The sequence below is a fragment of the Xiphias gladius genome, chromosome 1 (genome assembly GCF_016859285.1).
Source record: "Xiphias gladius isolate SHS-SW01 ecotype Sanya breed wild chromosome 1, ASM1685928v1, whole genome shotgun sequence".
NCBI classification, from domain to species: domain Eukaryota; kingdom Metazoa; phylum Chordata; class Actinopteri; order Istiophoriformes; family Xiphiidae; genus Xiphias; species Xiphias gladius.
In genome coordinates this window covers 26,193,380-26,210,264 of record NC_053400.1, presented here as the reverse complement: position 1 = coordinate 26,210,264, position 16,885 = coordinate 26,193,380, and the positions used below count along the sequence as shown (strand labels likewise).

General features: G+C 41.4%; 2 protein-coding genes across 5 annotated transcripts in view; one reads left to right on the top strand and one right to left on the bottom strand.

Annotated features, from left to right (window-relative positions):
* dmxl2 (Dmx-like 2) overlaps positions 1-7,867 on the top strand; it is a 39,220-nt gene extending 31,353 nt beyond the window's left edge. For 3 of the 4 annotated variants that reach the window (XM_040124420.1, XM_040124414.1, XM_040124404.1), the window contains exons 44-54: positions 673-738; positions 1,613-1,699; positions 2,005-2,126; positions 2,273-2,411; positions 3,881-3,941; positions 4,123-4,250; positions 4,329-4,406; positions 4,548-4,639; positions 4,743-4,795; positions 4,901-5,118; positions 6,343-7,867. In XM_040124420.1, the coding sequence (XP_039980354.1) occupies positions 673-738; positions 1,613-1,699; positions 2,005-2,126; positions 2,273-2,411; positions 3,881-3,941; positions 4,123-4,250; positions 4,329-4,406; positions 4,548-4,639; positions 4,743-4,795; positions 4,901-5,118; positions 6,343-6,552 (1,254 nt within the window). In that variant the 3' untranslated portion in view covers positions 6,553-7,867. The remainder of the gene's footprint in view (positions 1-672; positions 739-1,612; positions 1,700-2,004; positions 2,127-2,272; positions 2,412-3,880; positions 3,942-4,122; positions 4,251-4,328; positions 4,407-4,547; positions 4,640-4,742; positions 4,796-4,900; positions 5,119-6,342) is intronic. The other variant, XM_040124429.1, reaches the window with a different exon arrangement.
* Positions 7,868-8,180: 313 nt separating this feature from the next.
* On the bottom strand, positions 8,181-13,119 carry gldn (gliomedin). The gene is made up of 10 exons (XM_040136306.1): positions 12,451-13,119; positions 11,632-11,683; positions 11,528-11,545; positions 11,289-11,387; positions 10,581-10,682; positions 10,313-10,429; positions 9,987-10,070; positions 9,767-9,892; positions 9,470-9,620; positions 8,181-9,378 (listed from the first exon to the last, which is right to left on the bottom strand). The coding sequence occupies exons 1-10, from the start codon at positions 12,949-12,951 to the stop codon at positions 8,913-8,915; spliced, it is 1,716 nt and encodes a 571-aa protein (XP_039992240.1). The 5' UTR covers positions 12,952-13,119; the 3' UTR covers positions 8,181-8,912.
* Positions 13,120-16,885: the final 3,766 nt, after the last annotated feature.

Below are 16,885 nucleotides of genomic sequence, written 5' to 3'. Positions count from 1 at the left end.
AGGTTAGGTTACCGAGAAGAATGAACAACAGAATGTACACACTATCCACTTGGTCTTTTGCATTGCAAGACACTTAAGCTTGGAAATGATGATTTATTGATGTTTTTATCAGAGGCCTTTAAACTGATCACTGATCATAAATGAGTGTCCAAACTATAAATTTACATGCTTGTGGGTTATTTTGAAACCCCGGTCTTACCCATTTATCTGAATCCATCACTGAGCATTTATCTCTGTTGTTGATGTTTTTTATTGTCATTATCATTGCTTTGACTCCCTAGACATCTTTAATCAAAAACAGGACAGTTCAGTGCCACCTCTGATGTCTGGAGCTATTCATTATTATGTAATCACCATGACAGACTGCTGCTGCAGCATTCATTTCAGTTTTTGTTAACTGGAGTAACCAGATTACTTCACCTTAAACCGTAGCAGTCAGATCCATAGTTCTTATCTCCACTCATGCTGCTACATGACTGTAGCTCCATGCTAATGAGATAGATTAACTTATTACATTTAATTTACATTTTATCAGGGTACATCAAAAATCCTGTCAGCCTTTTTCATTTTCTTTTCATTCCATGTTTTATTTTTCTGTGTTTGTGCATGTGTTTTATGTTGTGCTGTGTTGGTGTGTTCTGTGTCTATATTGCCTCTGTGTGTGTTGTGTAGTCTGTAGAGAACCATATGGACCGTATAAGCCCAAACTGCATAGCAGGAGCTAGCAGTCCCTATAAGGTAGTATCATTTACTGTACCGGCCCAGGCCCTGGCTCTGTCTGTCCGTCTGTCTTTCTGGAAGAGTCACTGCAAAGCCAAGCTTGAAGGAGCAACTGCATTAAACTTTAAACTAATACTGCGCACTAGCTGCACATGGTTCAGGTTTGCAGGTTATGGTTAGAGGTTGCACCAAACTGGGTGAAGCTCTCGATGTCTCCTCTCCAGCTTGGACTGATAGTGACTGCTCTGGCAATTTTTTCTGGCATAAAATCTACTCAAGGCTCTTACGCTTAGATCTAACGTCTGATCTTTTCCTCTCACTGGGACACCTATAGCATCCACTCACATACCCTCACATCTGATCCCCACCAATAACACATCTCCCTGTGTTTCTCACTCCTTTCTTCCCTCTAGCTGGACTGATTCTGCTGGACCAAAAGCAAAAAAAAAAGGCTCCCCTTAAGAGAGTTGCCACATACAGTTGACTTACTAACTTGCATGCTCACTGTCAGGGCTGTGTGAGGCTTGCTAATCGTATAGGGAGTTGTCACTGGGGAAGACCGAAATCTAAAGCAAAAATTGTCAGTATTTAATTGTATACCTCTACATGCTACATTCTGCTATGATTTATCCCCTCCCTTTGTGAAAGTGGCTGTACTTTAGGCTACTTTCATGTGAAGTGGGAATTTTGTATAGCGCAACGTGATGGCCTAAAGCAAGTGTTTCGGAAGTATATATTTTTCTACCATTCTCCAAATAGAAGGAAAATAACTTAACATAAACAGTATTTATGAAGAATAGGCTTCTGAGCATTATTTTTTCAAGGCACAAAAGAGCACTGTAGCTTCAGTGTGTCTTGAACCATGATGTATTGGTTTCCTTTGCTTTTCCAGGTGGAGGCAGATCTGGGGTACCCAGGAGGCAAGGCTAAAATCATTCATAAGGAGTCTGATATAATCATGGCATTTGCCATCAATAGGGTAAGTTTTGTCTGTGTGTGATTTTTAAAAAAAAAAAAAAAAAAACTGGGAAACTCTTTATTTTACATGCCCATAATAATGATTTCCTTGGACGTTTCCTGGAAAGAACAATGTAACTTGGTACTAAGTAAAGGGTAAATACAATACTGTGAAACAGTACCAAATTACATAATCCTTTCCTGGAACCTTCTTCTGAATAACCAAATATATATCAGATCCTTTGTAGGAAATTAGAAGAATCTGTTGCCAAGTCCACCTTTTCATCCATCCTCATTTCTCTCCTCCCTGCTGCCCTCCTTTCCCAGGCTAACTCCAATGAAATAGTGTTGGCCTCCACTCATGATGTCCAGGAGGTGGACGTGTCTACTCTAGTGGCTGTCCAGCCCTACACCTGGATAGGGGAGGACTTTGATAAGGAGTCCCGCAGGTCAGATTCAGGGCAGGTCATAGATGTCATTTTCGATGTCCCCAAAGAAACAATTTAAATTCTCAATGCCCCCAAATTGTACACTCTCTTTAAATCCCTAAAAATCACCCCTAAGTGACAGGTTATGGCTGTGTTTTGTTTTACAGCTCTGACGACATAGACCATCGTTCTTCTCATACCAACATTGCCCAGGCTAGCTCTGTCCCTTTTGCACCACCACAGATGCCAGTCTCTGCATCCATGCCATGGCTCGGCAGCGGGCAGACCAGCATGGGAGCCAGTGTGGTATGAGCTTGTTCACTAAAAACATAGATATACACAAACACGCAATCAAACCAGCCAGTAATGGGTCTGCAGTTGTTAGGAAATCCCACCAGGGGGAAACTAAGGTCTGTTTTGGAAGCTGTGTGCAGCATAAAACCCGTGGTATGACTGCAGTCTTCTCATTTCCTGACAATCTGTGGTCCACAATAGATGCATCACTTTTAAATCTATTAAAACCCAATAGTTCCAAATGTAAACTCAAAAGAAGCCTCTGATTCAAATTTAGAAAGCCACTAGACCAGTTGGATTTTATTCTGTGGCCCTTGCACATTTTCAAAAGTGTGTATTTTTAATTTTTATCATTGTTGAACCAAACTGAGCTATGACGACTAAACAGCTGGCCTGCTGAGTCTGTGGAGGCTGATACAGGCAGGAGGTGTGTTTCCATGGCAGAGATGGATGCATATAAACACAGATAGCAGCAGCTCTCACAGCCGGCTACCCAAGGTACAGATTTGCGTCACACCCACACGCAGCCAGGGTTCTCCATGTCCCAGCCATGTTGATAAATGTTGAGTGTGATACACTAAGCAAGACAGGGCAGTGGGAGTCCTACAGGTTCAGTGAATTATGGAAGGGGTTTCCTTAAGTGTGCAGTGGGGGTCTGGTTAGTTAAGATTCCAGCCATTTATTGCCTGGATTAATAGTCGGTGAATCACCATTTTCCTGATGTGCAGCTTATCATAAGACACCAACAGTGTACATTACAAACAGGAAATTTAAAGAGTGCACACAAGAGGAAAGATGAAATTCACCTCCCCGATGCTTTCTGTTTTTCAAAGAAAATTTTAGTTTATGTTTTGATCCTTGTGTCAGAGTTGAAGCAGGGATTTTTGTCGAACTGTTGCTGTGCAGTTTAACATTGCCTGCAGCTCCGGAGAACAATGAATTTGAACAATGAAGTTTGCAGACACAAATGTCTATGGCTTTTATCTGGCAAGAAACTTAAGACTGATCCTTGAGTCTAGATCGTTGTATTTCTCTGCAGTAAAGAACCAACACACTAAAACATCCTCCAACTTCCACTCCCAATGAATGAAGCTTTATGACAAATTAGTGTTTATAAATAGGACTGGAACCAAACATTTTGAGAAACCGATAAATCATAAGAGAAATATTGATAAACTGAAGAAAATTTAAATCTGCTGGCTCACACTGAAATATGCAGGCGTAAACACTGTAAGCGAGTGAAATGTGTGAATGAGCTGTTGACTGAAGTGTAAGCACAGAAATTAGCTTAGGTTTCAGTGTAAGTGAAAACCCAGAAAGCAGTCAAAATCAGTTGAAGTTTAATCAATTTATAAGAGTTGAATCAATTCAGGTTTCCCACACAACACGGGTAAAGGCTTTTACCCAACAACTGTAGCACATCTGGATGTCGCACTTTATAAATTGCGTTTCAGGTAATTGTTTTTATCTGTGTTCTTTAGATCATGAAGAGGAATCTGAATAATGTGAAGAGAATGACATCCCACCCCATATATCAGTATTGTAAGTGCCTACATTGAAGCCTGTGCATATGAAGTCATCACCAGTATCCAGCTGAGTTTTTGTCTTGTATTTCTTTATTAATTAATACTTATGTTCCTCCCATCTACCTCTTTCTTTTCCCCTATGGCTTTCTCCCTTTTTTTTCTCTCTGTTTGTGTGCGTGTGTGTGTTTGTGCATCAGACGTGACAGGGGCTCAGGACGGCAGTGTGAGAATGTTTGAATGGAACAGACCTCAGCAACTTATTTGCTTCAGACAAGCAGGCAACGCTAGAGTCACCCGGCTCTATTTCAACTCCCAAGGCAATAAGGTACAAGCACACTGCAACGCCTGTGTTTTGTCTTTATTTTTGTATGATTGTTCTGATTGCTCAGTGTTCTTTTTGTAGTGCGGAGTTGCTGACGGAGAGGGCTTCCTCAGTCTCTGGCAGGTCAACCAGACATCCTCCAACCCCAAACCCTATCTGGTGAAGTCACCTCCCACCGCCCTCACCTCTTTATTATCCACCCCATCACACACATATACATTTTTACATATAAAACGCAGTATCGGTCATTAAAATTAATATGTACTCTTTTTTTTTTCTTGTCCTGTACCATGCCGACAGAGTTGGCAGTGCCACACGAAGACCTGCGGTGATTTTGCCTTCATCACGTCCTCCAGCCTCATCGCTACAGCCGGACAGTCCAATGATAACAGGTCAGCATCTGCACTGAGGAACGCTATTAAACCTAAACAACACACAACTCTTATTCTGTTGGTATCAACTGACTAATATTATCCTCGGCTTATTTTTCCACAGAAATGTTTGCCTGTGGGATACTCTGATTTCACCTAGCAATACCATGGTCCATGGTAAGAAATCCCAAATGCTTCAAACAAGTCTGTTTTAATGATTTTCCCTGTATATGAAGTTGTTTTGTGATCCAGCCTCACATTTCTTCCCACCCACCCCTTCAGCGTTCCCCTGCCACGAGAACGGGGCCACTGTGCTACAGTATGCTCCTAAACAGCAGCTGCTAATCACTGGAGGCAGAAAGGGCTATGTGTGCGTGTTTGACATCCGCCAGAGGCAGCTGCTCCACACTTTCCAGGCCCATGACTCAGCCATCAAGGCCCTCGCACTGGATGCCTTTGAGGACTTCTTCGTCACTGGCTCTGCAGAGGGCAACATGAAGGTGACTCAGGCTTCATCGCTCACACAACATCCTGCCAAAACACATGAACTTTTACAGTCCATGATTGTGTACTGAGGATTAATGTCTTATTGTAGGTAAGGACCTACTTGATAAGATCAGAAAATCACCTCTCATTTCCATATCGTAATACACTCTAGCTGTAAAGTCCTCATCTCTTTGGAGTGTGGCTTAAGCATCAGTTGCAATGACACACATAGCTTTTATCCTTGATGCAGGACAAATATTGCATATATAAATGGTCTGGGGAGAGTTGGACTTTACATTGATGTCCGGCATATTTCAAGTAGCAGAACAAGACTTGCCAGGGTAGAATGCAAGTGGATCCATTATACTGAATCAGGAAGGCAAATGATAATTATTTTTATTATTGATAAGTCTGCTGATTATATTCTCATTCAATTGATTGGTTGATAAATGACAGTAGACAGTGAAAAATAGGCATCACAATTCCCCAAAGCCCAACTCGATGTCTTCAGATCCTTGCTTTGTCTGACCAACAGACTAAAATAAAAAGAAATTTACTATATTTATATAGTTTACTGGAAACCAGAAAACCCTCACATTTGAGAAAGTGGACCCAGAAAATGTTTGGCATTTTTGCTTGGAAAAGGACTCTGCTGGTTGCCTAGCAACCTAAAGGTGACAACTGCACTCCCAGTCAAGAAATAGTCTGGTACATAAACACTCGTAAAACCACAGCGTGACATTTTTACACTCAGGTTTTTTGTACAGATTAAACAAACAGGATATAACTTGTTAATTAGTGAGATTTAATTAATGAGATCTGGCACACAGATGTCGTTACCCTTGGACAGAGCCAGCTAGCTGTTTCCCCCTGTTTCTAGTCTTTGTGCTATGCTGAGTTAACTGGCTGTTGGCTGTAGCTTCATATTTAATGTACAAACATGAGAGTGGTATCAATTTTCTCATCTAACTCTCAGCAGGAAAGTGCATTTCCCAAACTAAACTGGTACTTTTGCCTAGTGGGGTCCCCTAATGAATAAGTACCTGGGTGAAATACCTCATTTAATTACGTCGTTAGTGTAACTGGTTCTGTTCATGATACCATGCTGATTACGGTGAGTGGAGCACTCAAATTGAATTTGGCACTTGAGAGTTTTTAGTGACAGGATCCACATAATAAAGAACAGGAAGAAAACTTAACATCTGTTCTGTCCCCTCTCATGCTTTCTCTATCTCCAGGTGTGGAAGTTAGCCGGCCACGGTCTCATGCACTCTTTTAGCAGCGAGCATGCCAAGCAGTCCATCTTCCGCAACATTGGCGCCGGTGTCATGCAGGTGGAGACGCGGCCCGGTAACCGTATCTTCACCTGTGGGGCAGACGGCACCCTCAAGATGAGGGTCCTCCCTGACCGCTACAATATCCCCAGCAGCTTGGTTGACGTCCTGTAACGCCTACTTCCGCTTCTGATGGTCCAAAGACAGAAAGAAAAAACACAAAAAGCACTCACTAGGCATTAATAGTATAATTGATGGGGGAACAGTTGGTCAAAAGATCACCATGCTTTTGGCATCTTTCAGAGTGTGCAGTGTTCATGGGTTTACTGTTGATGTAAATCATAAACAGAATGACAAACGGAGCTGCAAATATTTTTTTCCCAAAGGCTGAAAGCAAAGTTACAAGCAAAAGTTATCATACTTGATTTTAAAGCTAGATTTATTGTAATTTTATTGAAGAATCTCTACTCTTAGAGTGTGTCCATAGGGAAGCTATGCATGTCCTGTTCTCGTTACGCGGTGCAATCACAGGTCTATTGATAGTGCTCTGTAAAAGTGCTCAAGCAAAAATTTTAAAAGTGTGTAACTGTCGTCATTTTGTGCCCACAGCTGAAATCTCTTAGCATCTACTGTAACCAGCACTGTGGTTTGTTATTAAGTCAGTGGTTTCCAGTGTGAATCAAGTTGTTGGAATCTGCATTTTGTTTCAATGGTTTTGCCCCCATGCCTTTTTGCCCAGCTTTTCTCATCCCTTATGAAAGGGTTGATGGTGCATTGCTCTTATAGTGACACCCCACCCCTGGCCCACCCACCTATTTCACTGGCTGCCCGTCACTCACTCTGGCCTCACCCGGTCCGGGTTGGTCGTGGAGTGTGTTCATTCTGCTGTGTCTGCCATCTGTACGCCTGCCCGCTCACCTGCCCTCAAATGCCTGTTTGTGTGGCAAACTCACTGCTAGAACTTTCCTGTTTGGAAGATGATGTGTTTTACTCCTGTGACTGTGATTTAAATGTCTCCATCTGTCTGGTCCAAACCTAAACACCCACCCACACAGGGCAGAAACACAAAAGGTTCACTTCTGGTTTTGCACAAGATATTCTTGAATTTTTTTTTTTTAATTTTATTATTTAAATTATTTATATGTTTGTGTTTGTTTGGTTGGCCATTCCTTTATAAAACTATTTAACTTATTGCCTTTTATTTTAGGAATGTAAGGGGTTTTACTGTATCTGACTGGGAGATGTGCAGCACGGTCTACTGTATGTAAGTGTTACCTCGCTAGTTCTTTTTACTGTTTCATCCATAAGAAATAGATATTTGCACTCAAATTCTGGATACACTAAAAGTTTATTTCAAATATATAGGTTATTCAAGAAGAAACTGTTATATACATATGAATGTCTGGCTTTATTTGGCCTAGTAGTAAAACGTTTGAAATAGTTTTAATATATAAATGATATAAATAAATAAATATATACATACATATATATACACACTATATATATATATATATATATATATATATATATAATATATATAATAATTACACAACAGCTTGTACAAACATGAAAGCATTTCTTTATTTTTGGTTTGTATCATACCAGCTGGATTAGTTGTAACTTTTGTTAAGTGTGTGTATGGTATTTATTAAAGAGATTTGTGTTTCTCTCCCTCTTACTGCCCACTATGTGTACTGTATGTATCTTATGTGTTTTACCAATGGTGTGTCTGGTGTCTGTGTGTGTGCGTCTGTGTGTGTGTGTGTGTGTGTGTGTGTGTGTGTGTGTGTGTGTGTGTGTGTGTGTGTGTGTGTGTGTGTGTGTGTGTGTGTGTGTGTGTCTGTGTCATAATGCAAAAGAAGTCGATATCATGGATAGACACTTACTAGGGCACTTGAGCCTGAAGGTGTGTGAGAGAACAGGTCATGGTCAGAGTTTTACCTTTGTAAAGTGAATAAATTCTTTTTATTTCATCAGGGTGATTTAGCACTGTTTTCTTAATTTTCTGTCAAGAGGAATAAGTAACCAGGGACCATGCTGCTTCACTACAAAGGCAAGTGGACTGCCTCTATGTACAGAATATATTTGGGGGGGGGTCACATGTACATCTGTATAAAAATACATGAAAGATAACTGCCATGCAAGCACACAAAATAATTTAACAACTTACAACACAGATGGACACAAAAGTGAACTGTTTGATACCAAATGATTTCACACCGTTAGTAACTCCAAAATCTCACATATACGTTGAAAATAGGATATAAATACAGCAGTCTTTATTTTTGACAATATCACAATTATTGACCAAACACTGATTACCTTGAGAAAAACTGTGATTCTTAACAGCCAACTAAAACATCCGACAGGGGGATAAAGCTTAGACTGTGATGTGTACACCTCTCTCTGGAAAACCTAAGTACGACCCATTTTGAAAGATGGAGTGAATAGTGAATGGAGTGAATACATTTCATCTACGTGGAGTAGTCAGCAGGCATGTCTGTATGTCGTCTGTCATCTTCAGACTGTGTTTTTCACTCATCAGATATGAAGTGGACCACATAGACCCTTATGTAGCTGTGGTCCCACACATACAGGTGTCTGTCCTTTGGGCTGTAGGAGAGCATTGCCAGCACTCCCCCCGGAGACCTCAGGTCAAAGGTCATATTGACCGGCTTCCCCTTTAGCAGGTCATAAGCAAAGGTGACTCTGGTGTCCTTGGTGTCGGTGACATACAGGACACCACAGGCAATGAAGGCGTTGCCGGCCTTGGTGCAGGGGTAGGTGGTGTTTATGTAGGACGTGACGGAAAAGGTCTTCTGGTCCAGCTGGGCCACCATGATGCTCTCATCTACACTGGAGGCAAAGATCAGCCACAAGCCATTCTCATCTGTTGCGAGTTTGAAGTAGGTCTTGGAGTTGTGGAGCAGGTAGGCAAGGTTGTGGTACAAAGCGTTGTCTATAGTGAGAGTGTGAAGCCTCTTGGTGTGAAAGTCAAATCTGTGAACAAACAAGCAGCAAATTGTTAAACGGGGGGAATGGAACAAATGGCAAAGCATTTAATTCTGCATCACGCTGTCTCTCAGCTTACCTGGCAATGCTGGACGTACCAGCAACATGATAATAGAAGGAACCATTGTGAACTGTGTGGCCACAGCCCTGATAGAACTTTCTAACATCCACAGTGTCACTGTTGTTATTCTGGAAGGAGGCGATGCTTTTATACACCTTCACCACACGACCTGGGGAAGAATGAACAAGATGTTCAAAAGGTGCTAACATACCTGTATTGCGTTGACACACAAAGCCGACAACCTGGGTTTGAAATACAAAGATTTATATTTTTTCTTTCAGCATCCACGCTGATGGTCCTCCGTGACCAACCTACCGGAAAAGTGTTCTGCCACCCATATTCGCTCATCGTTCAGCTGAGCGGTGTCTTTCATCCATGTGCCAAATGTGCTCTCCATCTTTGTCACATTCCTGGGGTTGATCAGAGACCTAATCAGGCACTCTGAGGGGAAACAAAATTACAACAAGCTTAGATGCTTACTTCTCTACCACACAGCACATATTTTACATGTAGACACACTTCTCTGAAAACGCACCGTTCTTCTTGGCAGGCTTCTTGTGTAGTTTCACGGCCTCCTTCACAGATGAAGTTTCATCATTTGGAACTGCGTGTAACAGCCCTGTCCGAAACATTTTCATCTTACATTATTCAGTGTTCACACCCAATGTATGCTTGACAAAACAATCTCACCACAGGGTATCTAGATGTATCTAGATGTTAAATTTCCACTATTTTATTATGTAGCTTTCAGAGCACATGAAGATCTTCTCTTCCAGGTAATGTTTCTAAGCTCAAGATTAAAGTTTCAATGTCAATTGCAAATGAATATTTGTTTGCTGTTGGTCAAAAAAGGCCTCTCACCCAGGGTCTGAGCAGCGTGAAGGTGGGCTCTGTGATGCCTTGTTCTGGGAGGACCTTGAGGACCAGGAGGTCCAGGAGGGCCCATGGGCCCAGGAGGTCCTGGAGGCCCAGGAGGACCTGTACAAAGGTGAGGGGACAACATCTAAACCATCTGGATACAAAAGGAGGTTTATTATGAGGATATCATAGATGCGGGCATTGTAAAAGCTATTTTACATTCCTTCAGCTGAGGATGCAAAATGGTTCAAGTGAGTAAAGCTCTACTTGCCCTCAATAAGGACGTCATTAGATGGTTGTCCCTTCTCTCCAGGCGGACCAGGCTCTCCTTGCTCCCCTTTTTCACCCGGTTCTCCTTTCTCACCTGGCGGCCCTGTGGACGACATTATGCAAATTAGCTCTAAAATTGCTCTCATAACCACAGTACACTTTTCCCCTTTGTTAAAACTATGAATGAATCCATTGACTCGCTGGGGTGAATCATGCCGTCCGCTGTGGAGGAGAACAGCGTGAAGTGAATATAATACAGGGAGAGAGTTTTCCGGTTCATTCAGCTGAAGCCCAAAACCACAGCGATGAATAATATTAGTTGAGAATGTGAGAGAACAGCAGCTGTGTGAACCTCTTCAGTCATTCATAAATTAAAAGTTGATTACTTTGTCAATAAAATCTGATGTCATTATGATTCACGGATAGATCCTGAAATTGAGAGTGTTGGTATGTGTGTGTGTGTGTGTGTGTGTGTGTGTGTGTGTGTGTGTGTGTGTGTGTGTGTGTGTCTGTGTGTGTCTGTGTTTGTGTATTATTTTAAGTGACTGTGATATTTTGGCATTTTGGTATTTTTTACCCCAAAGTCACTTTCAACCCTTTTACTGTTACATTGTACCAGTTGTTCTTCACTTAAATGGCCAGCATTGCCCAAGGCATTGATAAAAATGGATGGTAAGTAAAAACATAATAGAACCTCACTTTTCCTTACCTTTTTTTCCTCTTTTCCCATCAGCCCCAGGCAGTCCATTCAGTCCTGGCATGCCATCAGTCCCATTGTGGCCAGGCAAACCGTCAGCACCAGGCAAACCTACAGTAGCACAAAAAAAATCTTCACTTTGGGCTGAATGGAAAACATATTCAGCAAGGATATGGGTCACTAAACCACAAAGGAGACATGCAGTATGGCTATATTTTAAATTTTGGATTCAGAATTAAGAGTTCTCTTACCAGGCGGTCCTGGAGGTCCTGCAACGGAAGATTTGATGTTTAGAGAATAAAAAGTGATATGCTGAAAATGATTAGGTAGTTTAAAGTATGTCAGTAAGACGTACCAGCTATGCAGACTCCTTTGGTGCTGTTGCAAATGTCGATCAACAATTTGATCTGAAGAGAAAAGGGAGAAAAAATAGTTCATATAGTTATAACACTGTGGTACACCAAAATTCAGAATCCCAGCTGGATTAAGCAACTATGGGGCCGTGTAGCAAAAATGAGCTCTGGGCTCCCGTTGACCCCACCAGTGGTGAAAGACGCATTCAGATTCTTTACTTTAGTCAAATTAGCAATGCGCCACTATAAAAATGTATCTAAATTGTTCCTAAAGTAAAAGTATATAAGTATTTTCAGCATAATGTACTTGGGGTATCAAAAGTAAAAGTATTCATGCAGCAGGATGCCCAGGGGCAGAGGTTTAAATGTTCAGTATTTTGTAAGATTATTATTACTGATGCTGAACATGTAAGAAACATTTTATTACTGTAGCAGGTCTATTTATTAACCTATTTGAAATGCTGTTAATTCAATCTGTAACAATGCATCATGCGTCATAAACTGATCGTGTTTTGTTTGTTAAATCTTGAACTGCAAAGTAACTAGTAACTTTGGCTGTCAAACACAAATGTGCCAAGTATTTCAGCTCGTAGTATGCGAGTAGCTCATCCCGCATTACCAAAGAAACCTGCTGGTCTCCTGGTGGTCACAGGCCCCGGACCATTGCCGGTTTTAACCATTCGACGATCCAGCATTAGTCGGCAATGACTAAATAACAGAAGATGCTATCAACTGTGTACAGTATTTATGAATCTATTTGCATGCTCTCCCTCATTCTTTCTCTCTCGTTTACAATCCAAGCAGCATGTATCTCATCTCACCGGGACCATGGAGTAAGTCATCATCGTCATCATGTCGTCCTGCACATGCGCCTTGTGGTAGCTCTGGCTGTGTCGGAACTTGTGCTTCGGCTCATGCTTCATCTTCTTCTCTGTTTCCTCTCCCACCTCCTGGCTGGCCTCCTGCTGATAGAGCTCCCGTCCCTCCTCCCGGTGAAGCTCCCGCGGCTGCTGCTGCAGCTCCTTCTCCAGCTCGTCGCTCCTCTTACTCCTGGAGTACTGGTATTGATATTGGTGTTGCGGATCTTCCCCCGCTTTCCTTCGCACCCCCGCCGCTCCCGCTGGCACCTCCTGGAGGAACTCCACCACCGAGCTTTGCTCCACCTCCGTCAGCCTCGCCTCTGTCTGCTCCAGCCAGGCACGTTGCTGATTCTGCTGGACCAGGAGCACCAGAAGGCCCACGGAGTTCATCAACGCCACAACACACGTCCCATATAGCACCATCCGCTGAGGGATAGTCATGCTGGGTGTCGGGATCCACATGGTTACACCTTCACCTCCTCTTTTCAAGGTGCTGTTCAGATTATTTGAAAGCTCCAAACAGAGTCCAGTCAGCTACATAGTCTGTGCTCCACAGTGGTCTATCTGAAGGCAGACTGGTCGCACAGTGCTTGTTGTGTTGTTCGCCAAGTGAAGAAGGGGTTATGTGTATGTGTGTACGTCTGTGTGTGTGTGTTTGTGTGTGTGTGTGTGTGTGTGTGTGTGTGTGTGTGTGTGTGCGTGCGTGTGTGCATGTGTGCGCGTGTGTGCGTATGTGCGCACATGTAAACCAGTAATGTAGGAGTGAGTATTACACAATCTTCTGAGCTTGTCTGGGAAACCCCCGCCTGTTCAGTCACCTGATTTATATTCAGCACAACCCATTTTACTGCACCGCCGTGGGCAGACTGACATCACACACACACAAACGGACACGAACGCACACGCAAACACACACACACACACACACACACACACGATCATGCACATATGTATGATGTACCCATGAAAGCACTCACATACATAACACATGAAAGCATATATTACACCAGACATTCTGACTGGTCACTGATGTTTACATAGACATAGACATGATAATGATGATGATGATGATACTGATGATGATGTTGATGATGTTGATGATGATGATGATGATGATGAGGGGGATGGTGATTATTATGATTATTATTAAGAGTAGTAGTAGTAGTAGTATTGTTATTATTATTACAACAAAACCTATCTTGAATTAAAAGAAAATTCATTACATCCAAATGCATTAACATCATTATATTTTCCACTTCACGCCCTCTTCCCCAACTCCCAACTCCTGCCTCCATTTCTACCCTGGGTGCTGGTCCCATCTGCACAGCTACCATCCACCGAATGCAACAATGACCCATTTCCATTGCTTTAATTTTGGGCCGGAAAAGTGACATTTCACCAGAAAAAAGGACAGTTCCAGGCATTTGAAGCGTTCTTCAGGGTGAAAAGCTGTTGTTACTGCCTCTTTTGACTTAATTGTGGGTGCAGCTGGTCCATTTTCTGTAATTACCTAAGTAATCACTCCAATAAACAGTGTGTTTCAGTTAGTCAGTCAATCAGCCTCTCTGGTGACATGGAGCGGTGCGGAATTCATGTAGCTGACCTATATGCTCTTGCAGCAATGCTATGCCCCATATAATGTTTGCGCGCGCACACACACACACACACACACACACACACACACACACACACAAACACACACACAGAGAGAGGCAGAGAGGTAGAGAGAGAGAGAAAATGGATATGCAACATTACCGTTAGATTCAGTCCCTGAGCTCTGTTGACTGGGGCTGAAGTGTGTGGGCTCCCGCCTCAGGCTGTAGGTCAGTGACAGCTGACAGCTGGACAGCTTGAATTGCTCCAGCAGATGTTTGGATGTGTGCGTACATACAGTCTTAGAGCATTGAGGTCGTTCCTTTGTTGTCTCTCAGTCACTGTATTTCGCCGCACTACCGAGTTGAGACCGAGAACAAAAAGCAGAGAGAAGCAATCGTTCCTTAGATGGATCTCTGATTCAAAATACTCTAGGGAAGGAGTCTAGGGCAGCGATCTCAAAGATGATTTTATATATTTGGGCACGTAAGTATTTGAAAAGCTGCTAAATGATTCAGATACAGTGAGGAGGTTTCGTAAGTGTGTCAACATACCCGCAAAACCACCTCCACCTCTGACCTTTTTGGGTTCTGTTTCTTCCTTCCCGAGGTGCAGCTGCTTCTAAAGCAGGCTTATCTCTCTTCTTACCACAGGGCTGACAGGTCCGTGTCCATCCTTCTGCTCCAGGCCAAGGACAGCCAGATGACCTGATATGTCCTCCTACAAACTTTATCCTCCCACCCATGTCTTCTGTCTTTGAAATAAACTTCAAGTCTGTTTTTCTTAACACTGTTATCTAAGAAGTATCACAAGTTTAAACTTCAAACTTTAGCCATAGAGTAAAAGAACAGAATAAATTACACTAAATCATCAAATTGCCACACTAAAGAAAATAAAAGAAAGTCAATAAATAAACTATTTGTGAAAGTGAAAAAAACATCTGAAAATAGCCTGAATTTGAATTCAGCGCAATAAGAAACGGATACTATCAGGCAAAGTCTCAGACCTTTCAAGAGAAGTCGGTTATGTAAGTAAGTTCGTTACGTAAGAGTGTGGAACAAATAGTAAAGCTACACTCTCTATGGCACCTAACTCCCAGTGTTCTGTGAGAGAGGTGGTTAGCGAGTGAGTTATCATTTCTCTTTGCCAACTCTTCAGTGCCCCTTTAAAACCGAATAGTGAGATCAGTTCCTCAAGGTTGCTCTGGCAGGTCACATAGCATAAAGCACACGGTCGGAATTCATTTGGTACTCTTTTTTTTGCTGCATGTCATTCCCCTATGTCTCAATTATATCATCAAATGTTTCTGTTTCACTACTTAAATACCAAAGGATTTCTAAACATACTAAACATACTTTGTCAGACTACATGTGGAATTTTCTCCATTCTATAAGCAAAAAAAAAAACATATTAACAGAGTAATAATATAAAAGTGAAAGGTAACAGAGGAGTTAATAAATTATGTTCAGACATCATATATGTTCTGACACATAACTACTTTTCTTTAGCTTTCTGTTAATCTTGTTCGTTCACTTCTGAAAAACTCCATACACATGTGGTGGAGACAAAGACGCGGTTGACTACAACACAGAGCTCAGACACAGGGTTACATTAACTTCTGTTTTTGGGCCAAAATATGGGGGTTGTCACTGCTTAATCACGCAGAACAATCCAGGTCTGAGCCATGATACAGGGCATCGTTATTGAGGCAGGGCCTCGGCACACAGTCGGCCATTTGAACATTGTACATTCTTGGACTTGAGTGTGGGTGGTGAGTGAATTCACAGAGCCCATTATACAGACTGAGCAAATGAGACAAAGGCAGAGACAAACAGCATGGGGTTTGTCTCAATTTGGAAAAAATAAAATAAAATAAAATAAAATAAATCCAGCTGGACATGAAAGTAAGGCAAGACACTGCAGGCAAAAACATATTTTTTCATGCACTGCTCAATTTTGAGATTTTGGGCTAATTTGCTTCCATAACATGTTTTCTCTCAAACTAGTGAAAAGAAAACATCCAAAATACAAATTTAGGTGTTTATTTTACTGCACTTTGTCTATTTGTAGGTTTCAATTATGATACATATCTTTAAAAGCTGTTTTCTCAAAGTGAGTTATTTCGTACATACACCAGTTTTAGCTTTCCATTTTTCTTCCTATCTATATTCAATGTGTTCATGTGTCATTCATAGCCCGATTTATATAACATTTTATTCCTTAAAACTGGGGAAAAATTTTTTATGGCTGATGACAGTGTCCTCTGATTTATGGAGTGATTAAAAGAGATATCCATAATCCCCTGTGTAAAAACATTTGACTCTAATATATCAAAAAAAATGAAACGAGAATTTTTAAGCCGGCTTTATCCAGTGTTCAGATTTCTGTTCTGTAAATGTGTATAAATTGGTGCATATTTAATTAGTTAATGCCTCATTAGCATATTTAAACATAACATTTCAGAAAACCTGTAATACAAAAAATAACTGCCTTAATTTTGGTAATCAACTGAGAAAATTTCATGTGGATATCTATTAGTTAAAATGTTTACCCTGTTCACCTGTAAGGTCTTGCTGTAAGTAGAGGAAGGAGACACAGTTCATAGAAAGCAATATGCAATCAATTTAATATTAATAAGTTTAACAAAAAATAAATATGAGACTATAAATATATGTAAAATAAAAAAAAGAGCTACATGTATATTTCAATGTCTTTTTTTTTTTTACACAGCTTGCTACAGAAGCCAAGTGAGGCAAGTGAAAATTAATTATTTTGCCAGGATAATTTTTCTAAGGTTTTTTTT